Raw genomic sequence first — 12,929 nt, forward strand, 5'->3', positions numbered from 1 at the left:
TTTCAGGTACCCTTTGGCCCCGTGACTCAAACTTCACCTTTGGTTTCTTATCTGCTAAGGGTATTGATCTGGTTACTCTCGGAGCTGCTGTCCAGACTGGCGGGTGACGGGAGCATGGGGAAGAGGCTGTTGATGGAATGTGGCTTTAGTGATGAGGGAGGTTGAGTTCTAGAAATGAGGCTGAGGCTGTCTTCTCAGGCGTAGTCATGTGAAAGGTCTCCAGCCAAGGTGGGATAATACAGAGTAGTTCACTTTTAAGTTTTGTTTTTTTTTTTTTAAAGCGTGACTGTTACAGATTAAATGATATATCTCAAGTGCTATGTTCCCAATGAGACCTACTCTAACCTCCCCAATTAAAACTCACCCCACTGCTGTCCCCTCAATCCCTCTTTCCCTACTATAGTTTTGTTTTAACTTTTTATTTTGTATTGATCAGATCAGATCAGATCAGTCGCTCAGTCATGTCCGACTCTTTGTGACCCCATGAATCACAGCATACCAGGCCTCCTTGTCCAACACCAACTCCCAGAGTTCACTGAGACTCACGTCCATCGAGTCAGTGATGCCATCCAGCCATCTCATCCTCTGACGTCCCCTTCTCCTCTTGCCCCAAATCCCTCCCAGAATCAGAGTCTTTTCCAATGAGTCAACTCTTCGCATGAGGTGGCCAAAGTACTGGAGTTTCAGCTTTAGCATCATTCCTTCCAAAGAAATCCCAGGGCTGATCTCCTTCAGAATGGACTGGTTGAATCTCCTTGCAGTCCAAGGGACTCTCAAGAGTCTTCTCCAACACCACAGTTCAAAAGCATCAATTCTTCGGCGCTCAGCCTTCTTCACAGTCCAACTCTCACATCCATACATGACCACTGGAAAAACCATAGCCTTGACTAGACGGACCTTTGTTGGCAAAGTAAGGTCTCTGCTTTTGAATATGCTATCTAGGTTGGTCATAACTTTCCTGCCAAGGAGTAAGCGTCTTTTAATTTCATGGCTGCAGTCACCATCTGCAGTGATTTTGGAGGCCCCAAAAATAAAGTCTGACACTGTTTCCACTGTTTCCCATCTATTTCCCGTGAAGTGATGGGACCAGATGCCATGATCTTCATTTTCTGAATGTTGAGCTTTAAGCCAACTTTTCACTCTCCTCTTTCACTTTCATCAAGAGGCTTTTTAGTTCCTCTTCACTTTCTGCCATAAGGGTGGTGTCATCTGCATATCTGAGGTTATTGATATTTCTCCCGGCAATCTTGATTCCGGCTTGTTTCTTCCAGTCCAGCGTTTCTCATGATGTACTCTGCATAGAAGTTAAATAAGCAGGGGGACAATATACAGCCTTGACATACTCCTTTTCCTATTTGGAACCAGTCTGTTGTCCCATGTCCAGTTCTAACTGTTGCTTTCTGTCCTGCATACAGATTTCTTGAGAGGCAGGTCAGGTGGTATTGGGGTATAGCCAATTAACAGTGTTGTGATAGTTTCAGGTGAACAGCAAAGGGACTCTGCCATACATATGCATGCACCCATTTTCCCCCAGACTCCCCTCCCGTCCAGGCTGCCATATAACACTGAGCAGAGTTCCATGACCTACTGGGGTTGTATTTTACTGGGGAGTTCAACAGCAAACCTGAGCAAGAACTAGATTATAGAACACTGTGGAATAAAAACTATCTCCCCAGCACCTGGAATGATGTTGATGATACCTGAGCCACCAAGGAAGCCAATGATATATAGACAAGCCCTTAAATATTTTAAGCTGAATGATTTGAATACTCAAAAGTTTCTAGAAAATCCATTCATAAAAACTCCTCTTCAGTCTGTCTTTTCCTGTGAGGATTATTCTTTCAGGAACACAAAAGCATACACTGCATGGCCCAAGCAGTTTTCCCCTTTGTTGCTGTTCAGCTGCTCAGTCATATCCGACTCTTTGTGACCCTATGGATTGCAGGACACCAGGCTTCCCTGTCCTTCACTATCTCCTGGAGCTTGCTCAAAGTCATGTCCATTTAGTTGGTGATGCCATCCAACCATCTCATCCTCTGTCATCCCCTTCTCCTCCTGCCCTCAGTCTTTCCCAGCATCAGGGTTTTTTCCAATGAGTCTGCTCTTCGCAGTACTTGGTGATATTTCGTGTGTGTGTGTGTGTGTGTATGTGTGACGTCACTTCAGTTGTGATCAACTCTTTGTGACCAGGCTGTAACCCACCAGGCTCCTCTGTCCATGGAATTCTCCAGGCAAGAGTACTGGAGTGGATTGCCATGCCCTCCTTCAGGAGATCTTCCCGACCGAGGGATAGAACCCACGTCTCTTACGTCTCCTGCATTGGTTGGCAGGAGTTCTTTACCACTAGTGCCCCCTAGGAAGCCTGATATTTCACATAGTTCTTTCCTTATCAATATATACAGATCTGCTTTATTTTTCTTAATGTGCTCAGTTGCTCAGTTGTGTCCAACTCTTTGTGACCCCACAGAGTGTAGCCCACCAGCTTCTTCTGTCCATGGGATTTTTCTAACAAGAATACCAGAGTGGGTTGCCATTTCCTCCTCCAGAATTCTCTTTAATACCTGCCAATAATTCTGTTGTATGTAAGTGGTATAATTTATCTGGTTATTCTCCTATTGAGGAAGGCTTTTCTGGTGTCTGACATTATCAACAATCCTATAAATTTAATGATGATGAACATAATAGCTAATACCTGAGCCTGTGGGTCAGGCATTGTTCTAGGCACCACACAGGTACATTAACTTCTTTAATCATGGGGATAGCCTTATGAGGGAGATATTAGTATTGCTATTTTATAGATACAGAAGTACACAGAGGTTATTTACCCTAGGTCACAAAGGTGATCACAAAAATTGGGTGCAACCTGACTCAGAATCCACATTCCTAACCCATGACTCAGACAGCCACTTAAAGTGATGTGCTTTATTGAACTTAGGTCTTTCTACAAGATAAATTACTAGTCGTGTCTTTAGGTCAGAAGGCACATAATTTAAATTGTGGTTTCAGACAGTAGACACATCCCTAAGGAGACTGCCCCAAATTTACATCTCCATGATTGATCCTGCATTTAATACTGCTTCATCACTGCTAACCTGAAGGATGGGGAAATGGGATTTTATTTAGATTTGCATTTTAAAAAACTGTAAGTGAAGTTGAATGTCTTTCCCCGTTTTAAGTAACCTGTTTGTTTTGCTTTGAACTTTCTGGTCATTCCCTCTGCTCTTTGTTTTACTGGGTTATGTGCTGTTTTTCATTGACTTCTAAGCATTTCTACTGAGGAAATGAGCTCTTTGCCTAGCTGGAATATTTGATACTATTCCCAGTTTATCTTTGACTTTGTCTTTGATATCTTTTCTGCAGGGCAAGTATCTTTTAAAGTTTTGTATAAGCCAACATTTTCCTTGCACAGCTTCTAGGTTTCGTGTCTGTCTTGAGTCTTCTCCATGTCAGGATTATAAAAAACAATTCTCTCATATTTTTTATCCTCCAGTACTCTCACAGTGTTCAATGTTTTATATCTCGTCTTTGGTCCATCTTCAATGTATTTTCTAAAATAAGTAACTTATTTTTGGAGGTGCTGGGTCTTTGCTGCTGCTCACATGCTTTCCCTGGTTGCAGCGACTGAGGGCTACTCTTTTGTTGAGGTACGCAAGCTTCTCACTACGGTGGCATCTCTCGTTCCAGACCACAGGCTGGGGGCTGCAGTGGACGGGCTCAGTGGTCGCCGCCCTCGGGCTCAGCAGTTGTAGCACATGGGCTTAGCTGCTCTGCAGCATGTGGAATCCTTCCAGCCCAGGGATCGAACCCAGGTCCCTGCACTTGCAGGTGGATTCTTATCCACTGTACTGCCAGAGAAGTCCTTCCAATGCATTTTTGTTTTAGGGGTAAGACAGAAATCAGCTTTAGGTATTCTGTCTGAATGGCTAGTCAGTTGTTTCAACACATTGACTAGAAGTGAAAAAAAAAGTCTATCTTAATTTGGACTGCAATTTAGTATATGATAATAGCATCCACTGAGGTTATTTCAGGATTATCTCATCACATAGACTTGTCTATTGATAACCAAGAGAAAATTTCCATAGTAAGCAAATTTGGTAATGTTTACTTAACTGCTACCCACCCAATTCCTGTTATTTTTCAAAAATTTTCTATTTTTTGTAAGTTTTATTTTTCTGGGTGAGCTTTAACTTCTTATTTTCCCAAGAAAATTTTATTAGTCTTTATTAGGGTTGCATTAAATGTATAGATATATTTAGGAAGATAGGACCTCTTGACTATTTCAAATATATCTTTCCATTTTTTTCAAGGTTTCACTTTTTAAATATAGGTTTTACACATTTATTCTTATATACACTATTGGAAATGCACCTTTTCCATTATTTTCAAAATATAGGAAAGCTATTGATTTTCTGACTAGTGGTTTGGTAACTGGCCACCTTACTGAAGGCTTCCCTGATGGCTCAGCAGACAGCAAATCTGCCTGCAATGCAGGAGATGCAGGAGATATGAGTTTGATCCCTGGGTTGGGAAGATCCTTTAGAGGAAGAAATAGCAATCCACTCCAGTATCTTTCCTGGAAAATCCCATGGACAGAGGAACCTGGTAGGCTATGGACCAAAGAGTTGGATAAGAGTGACTGCGATGAGGTGACACCTTATTGACATATCTCATGGTATCTAATTGCCTCTTATTTCTTTAGAGGAATTTTAGGATTCCCCTCTCAGCTACTTTTTTTAAAATTGGGAAATATGACAACAAATTTTATGTGGAATATAACTGAATATTGGTCCTTTTGGTTTTTGAATGATTTAAAATAGCATAGGTACCTGGATCCTGGATGAAGGATGAGCAAGAAATTTTGGTTGTTGTAAAAAAATAAAATAAAAGTAATAATGGCATGGTTAGTTGAGGTTCACCCTCTTTAAGAACCAATGCTTTTCTGTATCTGCCTTTAAAAAATTATTATTATTTAAAATTATTATTGAAATATAGTTGGTTTACAATGTGTTAGTTTCAGGTGTACAGCAAAATGATTCACTTATTCCTATGTATATAAATATATATATTCCTTTTTTACAATCTCTTTCATTATAAGTTATTATAAGATGCTGAGTATAGTTCCCTGTGCTATGTCCTCATTATCAGCTTTTCCTCTGGCTAGATTTGCAAAACAAGTTTGTTGTCTCAAATCATATTATCTTTTATTTTTTAGTAGAAGAAAACTCTATTTGCTACAGAAGAGTAAAGGTATAAGGAAAGGTGAAAACTCCTTAGTTCTTTAGGAATAGGTGAAGGATCTTTCAGTAGAATACTTATGTGGTTCACATTCATTGCATATTAAGGGAAAGTTTATCAGTTCCTCCCAAGTGTACTCATGAGGCTATTGGTTTGTAATGTCCTATTGATCTTTTGCCATTATTTTGAAATTTGTCTATACCTATTAACTATTCAGTTAAGGAATGAAATGTTATTGTTGTTTAGTCGCTAAATCATGTCTGACTCTTTTGCAACCTTAGGGACTGTATCCTACTAGGCTCTTCTGTCCACAAGATTTTCCCAGGCAAGAATACTGGAGTGGTTTGCCATTTCCTTCTCTAGGGGATCTTCCCGACCCAGGGATCAAACCCACATCTCCTGCATTGGCAGGGGGATTCTTTACTGCTGAGCCAGCAGGAAAGCCCTTGAGGAATGAAATGAAGCCCTCCTAAACTGGAGGTGGCAGAAAGTTAAGGGAAATAACAGTGAAGGCTGGGTTAGAACTTAAAGCCCAACCAAGAAAGCAGAACTTTCATATACAGCCTCCTAAATAACACATAGGCCCCTCTGGAGTCATTATGAGTTGTGAAGACTTGTGACATAGTCTCTAGGAGACAGTAGGTAATTGGATGGAAGAATGTTGATTAATTAGGTATAAGAACTTGGGGACTCTGGACTCTCTTTTAATGAGCTTTCTATCACCACAGAATGAGCCCATACATGCAGGAGAACACAAAACCCAGTTAAACCCAAATGAGTGGACCACTTTCTAGAAGGCAACTTTTTTTTGTAAAACGCTTATAACTGAAATATATATTCATTATTGCATAGAAAAATAATTAGTTCTTCAAGCTTAAAAGCAAAGATAATTTGTCTTATTGTCCTTTGAATTCCAGAAACCCAGAGTAACAATTACATATTTCTAGGCTGGATTTTTTGCCCACTGAACACTGTAGATGACTTCATCCGATAAGATCCATCCTGTAGCTTCCTCTAAACCTGGAGGAATAGACTGATCCTGACCAGCTTTTGATGTGTTAGAAATATATCCTTTTACCATCTGTTTTGGTTTCACCAAAACCAATAACTTGTCAAAATATTGATTGGGAATGCATGTCTCAAGATTGTCCAGAGTGATTTTTGATGATCTAAGATTGGAGAGCTTGTGGGTGGGGGAGTTTTACTAAGGGAAAAATGAGTCAACTGAGAGTGTGTAGAACAGATAATTCTGAACTAGAAAATGGATCATTTATTCAGTAACCGGTTACTCATTGAAAGTTTCCTCTGTGCCAAGCATGATGCAGCCATTGGAAGCACCGCAGTGAAAAAAAAAAAAAAAAAAATCCCCATTCCAATGAAAGCACCAGTTTAATAGGGGAAATGGACCCAAATGGACCAGGACTGTTTAAGATAGCTGACAGTGACGTGAAGAAGAGAAAGTGGGTCTATGATAGCGTTTGAGGTCCAGTAGGGTGATCCTAGAGAGCCTCTGAGAAAATGACATTGGAGTTGAGATCCTACCTAGAAGCAACACATGACGATTTCAAATCTGTGGGATAGCGTTTCAGGCAAAAAAGAAGAGCAAATGCAGAGACCCTAGGATTGGAGTAGACTTATGCTTGAAGAGCAGAATATATGGCAGAAACATAAAATCTTTTAAATGGAAGGAATGATGAGAAGAAAAATTATTTGTAGACTATAGGGATAATCTGAAAGACTCATAGCAATAAACATCGTTGACAAAACACATGAATTTAGAGTAGAAGAGGTCATTTAGGGACTTTATCCAAAGAAAACAAGACTTAAGACATGCTGCCCCAAATCTTCAAAGGAGCAAAACCCAAAGAAGAATATGGGGTGGTCACAACTTAGGTACCAAGGCTGGTCCTGGGAGCTTGCAAGCAAGTATGAAGGCAGAAGGTGTCCTTCTGCTAGCTTGAGAAGTCAGTATGTCAGGAGCCAGATGAGTAATGTTGGCTCTGGCCATCCGAACCACAGAGCAAAGGAGGGCCCTGGAGAGAATCAGGGGAGGGGCTGAGGACAGATGGGCATCAGAGGGGCTGGGGCTGAGGTGTGTCAGTGTTACCACATCAAAAAGCAAAGGAAGCTTTCCACTTGGGGGAAGCCTGTGGCTTGTTCGACCATCTGTAGATAACTTCAAACAGGAACTCCTAGCTACAGCATAACACAGCTCTCCTTCCTCTTTTTTTTTTTTTTTTTTTTTACTGCTATTGCACTTCTCCCTATTCCATTCTTTCCCAACTGGGAGTGATGTTAGGGAAGAAGAACTGCTTGCAGGGGTTTCTGTGGAGCGACAGGTCCAGAATTGTAATTCGAGTGACACAGGACACATGACAAGAGAGAGCATGGCTTTCCCCCTTGTTATTTGAGCACCTCTGGAAGTGTTAATAGATTCTAAAGCTTAGAATGGCAACCAGTCCAGTACTGGTGTAACCTGAAGATCTTTCCTTCTTTCAAGCTCTTCAGTTTCTCCCATTTAAACAGTAAGAGAGTTACATGATACGGTTGCAAATTCTCTCTAGTGCCAGCATCCTCAGTTTCAAAATGTGTCTGTGTTGTACATCAAAGAGGAGACTAGCAAGACAGTGAAATGAGAACCTATACATTGCGAGAAAATATTTGAAAATTATATATCTGAAAAGGATCTAGTATCTGTAATATATAAAGAAAGTTTACAACTCAACAACTAAAGGACAAATAAGACCTCAATTTAAAAATAGGCAAATGGCTGAAATAGACATTTCTTCATAGAAGAAATGCAAATGACAAAAAAGCAGATGAAAAATTGCTCAACATCATTAGTCATAAGGGAACTGTAAATCAAAACCAAAGTGAGATGCCATTTCACGCCCATTAAAATGGCTATTTTTAAAAAGAGAGAGAATAGCAAAAGTTGGTAAGTATGTAAAAAGCTGGAATCCTTTACATTGCTGGTTGGAATATAAAAATGATACAGCTACTATGGGAAACAGTTTGGTGATTCTTCAAAAAGTTAAACATAAAATTACCATGTGAACCAGCAATTTACCCCCAAAGAATTGAAAATAGATATTCAAACAAGACTTATATACACGTCATAGTACTATTCACCATATCCAATGGTGGAAACAACCCAAATATCCATCAGCTGATGAATGGGGCAGCAAAACGTGGTCTATGCATACTCTGAAGTTTTATTCAGCCATAAGAAGGGGTGAAATACAATACCAAATCATGCTAAGCCATAAACATGGATAAACCTTAAAAATATTAAGGGAAAGAAGTTAGACACAAAGGTCACATATTATCTGATTCCACTTATATGAAATATTCAAAATCGGTAAATGCTGAGTTGGCCAAAAAGTTTATTTGGGTTTTTCCATAACACCTTACTGGAAAACTCAAAGGAAGTTCTTGGCCAACCCAATACACAGAAACAGAAAGTAAATTAGTGGTTGCCAAGGGTGGGGGGAGAGAACAAGAGTAGCAGTTTAATGGGTGCCTGGTTTCCGCTGTTTGCAGTGATGAAAACGTTTTAGAAATAGCTAGAGATGGTGGTTACACAACCCTGAGAATGTATTGAATGTTACTAAATTGTCCATTTTAAAAGCGGTTTATTCTACGGTATGTGAATTTTACCTCCATTTAAAAAAATATGGGAGCCAGGGAGAAAAGAACTGAAATTCTGTGTAGAGCCTGTGTGGATACCTGATCAGCAACAGCAAACAAAGTGAGTAAGCTCTTTCAGCTGACGAAATAGATTCATCCTTCAGTGTTGACTGCAAACAAAGCCCCTTGCCAGTGTAGGCAAAGTAGTGACGCGGTCGAGCTCATCCCATTTATGGCCAATAGGACAGGTGTATGTCTGAAATGAAGGCTCAAGAAATGGTAGATCATGATCCAGATTAAACCCAGTGTGTATGTATTTTCCCCCCCAAAACATATACATGTGTCCATTCTCCCCACACTGCGCCCCCTTTTTAATATTTGTTCATTTGTTTAATTTGGCCATGTTGGGTCTTAGCTGTGTCATTGGCTTCTCTAGTTCCGGCGCATGGGCTTCAGAGCACTCAGTCTCGGTAGTTGCCCTGCGGCGTGTGGGATCTTAGTTCCCCCACCAGGGATCAAACCCATGTCCCCTACACTGGAAGGCAGATTCTTAACCACTGGACCACCAGGGAAGTCCCCAGTTACTAAGTTTTCATTTATCCCATGCCAGACCTTTATTCATTAAACCAGAAGTTAAAATTTAGCTTTCATTAAGATCCAGTGTTCCAGGTTTTCTAGAGAAAAAAAAAAAAAAATCTGACCTTCCGATGACCCTGGGCTCACATTACTACATGGTAAGAATCAGCCGGTGTGGACAGCGAGTTCCACCGTTAGACAGGCCAAGGGCTCTTTCTCTCCTCCCTTCATGTTACCGGCCAAAAGATCACCCCCTCTTCCCCATCCTACCCTGGCATATTTCACCTTTAATCCTCTTCTGAAAATTTTGTTTACAAAGTCTCCCATTAAATCTCCCATTAACATATACATCTGCCTTGCATAAGAAGAGAGCAAATGTCTGAAGGGCAACAACTTGCTCTTGAGGCCAAGAAGGGAGTGCAGATAAAAATCTCTTATTTGAGGGTGGGATGAGGGCAGAAGGCAGAACCCCAGATCCTAAGATATCACCAGACTGGTGGCAGAATCCAGGCTGAGGTGGGAGAGGTGGCCAGTGGGCAGAGGTGGGTGAGCACAAAGCAGGTTTCTCCTCACTGAGACACTGCTGCCTTGCTATGGATTTTGCAACTTTCCCTGGGGCGGCCCCCCTTCTCAGCCTGGCTTGGGTGGCCAGCCTTTCACAAGACAGTGTCCCGCATGGCTGGCTCTTGAATGAGTTTTGCCTCCTGGACTGCCACTGCATCATACAAGCCTGGGTAAAGCCAGATTCCAAAAACCCCAGCTGTCAGAATCCTGGCAGATTGTGACAACAGGACCTGTTGTTAGGTAACCTACCACCTGTGGGGTCTGGCTTTTATTTTTAAGCTTCTTTTTTTTTTTTTTTCCCCACCTAAACACAACGTGGAAGAAACCAGAGTTGGGACAGTCATCTCAGGCTCTGGAAGTTCCATTTTCCTCCATACAATGGCAAGGGACTACTCCAAATTCAGATAATAACCAATTAGAGGCAGAAAAAAATGATGAAACGTGACTCAAGGTTTCTTGTGACTGTTCCTGCTCCCACACAAAATTTCTAGGCTTTATAAAAGCCTTTGTAAGAGTGGGCTGAACTGTTTTTCTTAATGGAGAAATTTCCAGATGCCTCCTAGTGGCAACTGCTTCAAAGCTCGAATGGTGACTGTGAGTTTGATCTGATAAAGCTCTTTGTTGGACTTTATTTACTCTCTTGATTTTGAGTAAGAATGTTTGCTCTTGTCTCTTGAGATATTGTTCTGTAGAGCATTACAGGAAATTTTTGTTGTTCAGTCGCTCAGTTGTGTCCAGCTCTTTGCGACCCCATGGACTGCAGCACCCCAGGCTTCCCTCTTCTTCCCTATATCCCAGAGTTTGCTCAAACTCATGTCCACTGAGCTAGCGATGCCATCCAACCATCTTATCCTCTGTCTCCCCCATCTCCTCCTGCCCTCAATTTTTTCCAACATCAGGGTCTTTTCCAGTGAGTTGGCTCATCACATCGGGTGGCCAAAGTATTAGAGCTTCAACATCATTCCTTCCAGTGAATATTCAGGATTGATTTCCTTTAGGATTGACTGGTTTGATCTTGCTGTCCAAGGGACTCTCAAGAGTCTTCTCTAGTACCACAGTTTGAGAACATCAATTCTTCAGTGTTCAACCTGCTTTATGGTTCAACTCTCCCATCCATCCATGACTACTGGAGAAACACATACAACATCCGAACATCCTTTGCTGTGACTCATAAGCTGCCGAAAGAATTCAGCCTCCTTGAACTCTATGGCTAGACACTGTAAGGAGGAAAGAGTTGTGGTTTTGTCGATTTTAATGGGGAGACAGCAGTGGGAAATGGTGAATGACCTTGGATAAGTCACTTTACTTCTGGGAGTTTCTATTTTCTTATCTGTAAAATGTGACTTTGTGATATTGGTTGAAATAAATTAGATAATCCATGCAAACAACCCAGCTTGGTGCCTGGCATACAGTTGGTGCTCATATGCTTGCTGCTGTTATTGCCTTAATCAAGTCTGAAAGTTGTGAGGCAAGACCTGGAAGAGATGTCAGTGAAAGTAAGGTCCTAGGATCTACCCAAATGTTAATGCCTCCTTATAGAGAGTAGTTTGAAGCTAAAGTTGGCTGGAAGCTACAAGTAAAGTTGAGTTGTGGAGGGAAGATTTTGTTTCTTTTGGTTCCTAGAGACCTCTTCCTGGCTTAAATCTTCAATGCCTCCCGGCTACCATGTGTCGGGCCCATTCTCCAGCAACCTTTCTCAGACCTGGCTAAAGTTGTCTCTGATAAAAATGATTCCTTCAGGTTCCCTGGAGAAAGAGGACTTTGGACCCAGCAATTTGTCATGCTTTTGATCTCTGAGACCCTCCTGATGGCTCAGAAAAGAAAGCAATGAGCAAGGCATATCTGGGCCAGCAGGAAGTGTCCTTCACAGGAGAACACATGATTTCTAAGATGGGTGGTATCACCTCTCCAGAGGTTCCATCTTCTGTTTGGCTGATACTAGGGAGAAGCAGTCGTAAGAAGTCCTTCATGACCCTCTGTCTGCCTGGGTGGGAAAGCTCTCTGGAGCCCCCTCCTTTGACTACCAGCTTCTGTTGGATCCAGAGGGCTTCTTCTAGGGTTTGTGAACCAAAAAATAAAATTGTAGTCATTTCTCAAAATTGTCTGGGAAATGATTAACCTCTTTCCTTTGATCCTTTCCCATTTGTGGGAGGACAGTCAAGTAGCCAGGGTGGAGAACGTATTCTAGTATTTCCGACATTGCTACGGTAAACAGTGGGAGGAATTCAGCTGCTGGAGTGGTTAACAATGGCTATTTGGAGGGTTAGACGCTGTATGTGTATGTGTAGCTTCTGTAAGCATAGAGAGCTGATTGAGCAAAAAAAAGTACGGCAATTTCCTCTTTTTCTTTCCTTTTTTTCTTTTACAGGCCTGAATTTCCTGCTGTTCTTCATAAAGATGCTTTTTATCTTTAACTTCTTATTTTCCCCACTTCCAACCCCGGCACTGATCTGCATCCTGACCTTCGGAGCTGCCATCTTCCTGTGGTTGGTTAACAGACCTCAGCCCGCCTTGCCTCATGTTGATCTGAACAAGCAGTCGGTGGGAATTGAGGTAACATGCCAATTACCTTTGCAGTTTGTCAGCCTTCATGGAACACAAACTGTAATTCAGGACCTTAGGAGAGGTGGTTAAGGAGACTGGGAGTAGTGTGGGAAAGTAAGCCTTTTTGATTAGCAAAAATAAACAGAAAATCTACAAGTTGAAAGTTCTATTAATGGTATATTTTTGTTTGTAATGAAATCACAGATTTTACTGGTTTTATGATGCCAAAAATCTAGATGTGGGATTGGCAGACTATAGCATGCAGACAAAACCCACCTTTATCTGTGTGAGCAAGCTAAGAACATTCTTTATATTTTTCAAAGGATATGTAAAAAGAATAAAAGAAAGAGCTAGATCTTATGTGTTCCACAAAGCTTAAA

General features: G+C 41.3%; 1 protein-coding gene across 12 annotated transcripts in view; it reads left to right on the forward strand.

Moving 5' to 3' along the window:
* Positions 1–12,929, forward strand: part of ACSL5 (acyl-CoA synthetase long chain family member 5) — a 51,446-nt gene that overhangs the window by 9,195 nt on the left and 29,322 nt on the right. For 7 of the 12 annotated variants that reach the window (XM_086379030.1, XM_086379028.1, XM_086379026.1 and 4 more), the window contains one exon: positions 12,374–12,558. The exons of the other annotated variants lie outside the window; for them this stretch is intronic. In XM_086379030.1, the coding sequence (XP_086235156.1) occupies positions 12,403–12,558 (156 nt within the window). In that variant the 5' untranslated portion in view covers positions 12,374–12,402. The remainder of the gene's footprint in view (positions 1–12,373; positions 12,559–12,929) is intronic. 12 annotated transcript variants of the gene reach the window in all.

This window comes from Bos grunniens, chromosome 26 (genome assembly GCF_055505025.1).
Source record: "Bos grunniens cultivar Pamir isolate PY7600 chromosome 26, Bosgru_T2T1.0, whole genome shotgun sequence".
NCBI classification, from domain to species: domain Eukaryota; kingdom Metazoa; phylum Chordata; class Mammalia; order Artiodactyla; family Bovidae; genus Bos; species Bos grunniens.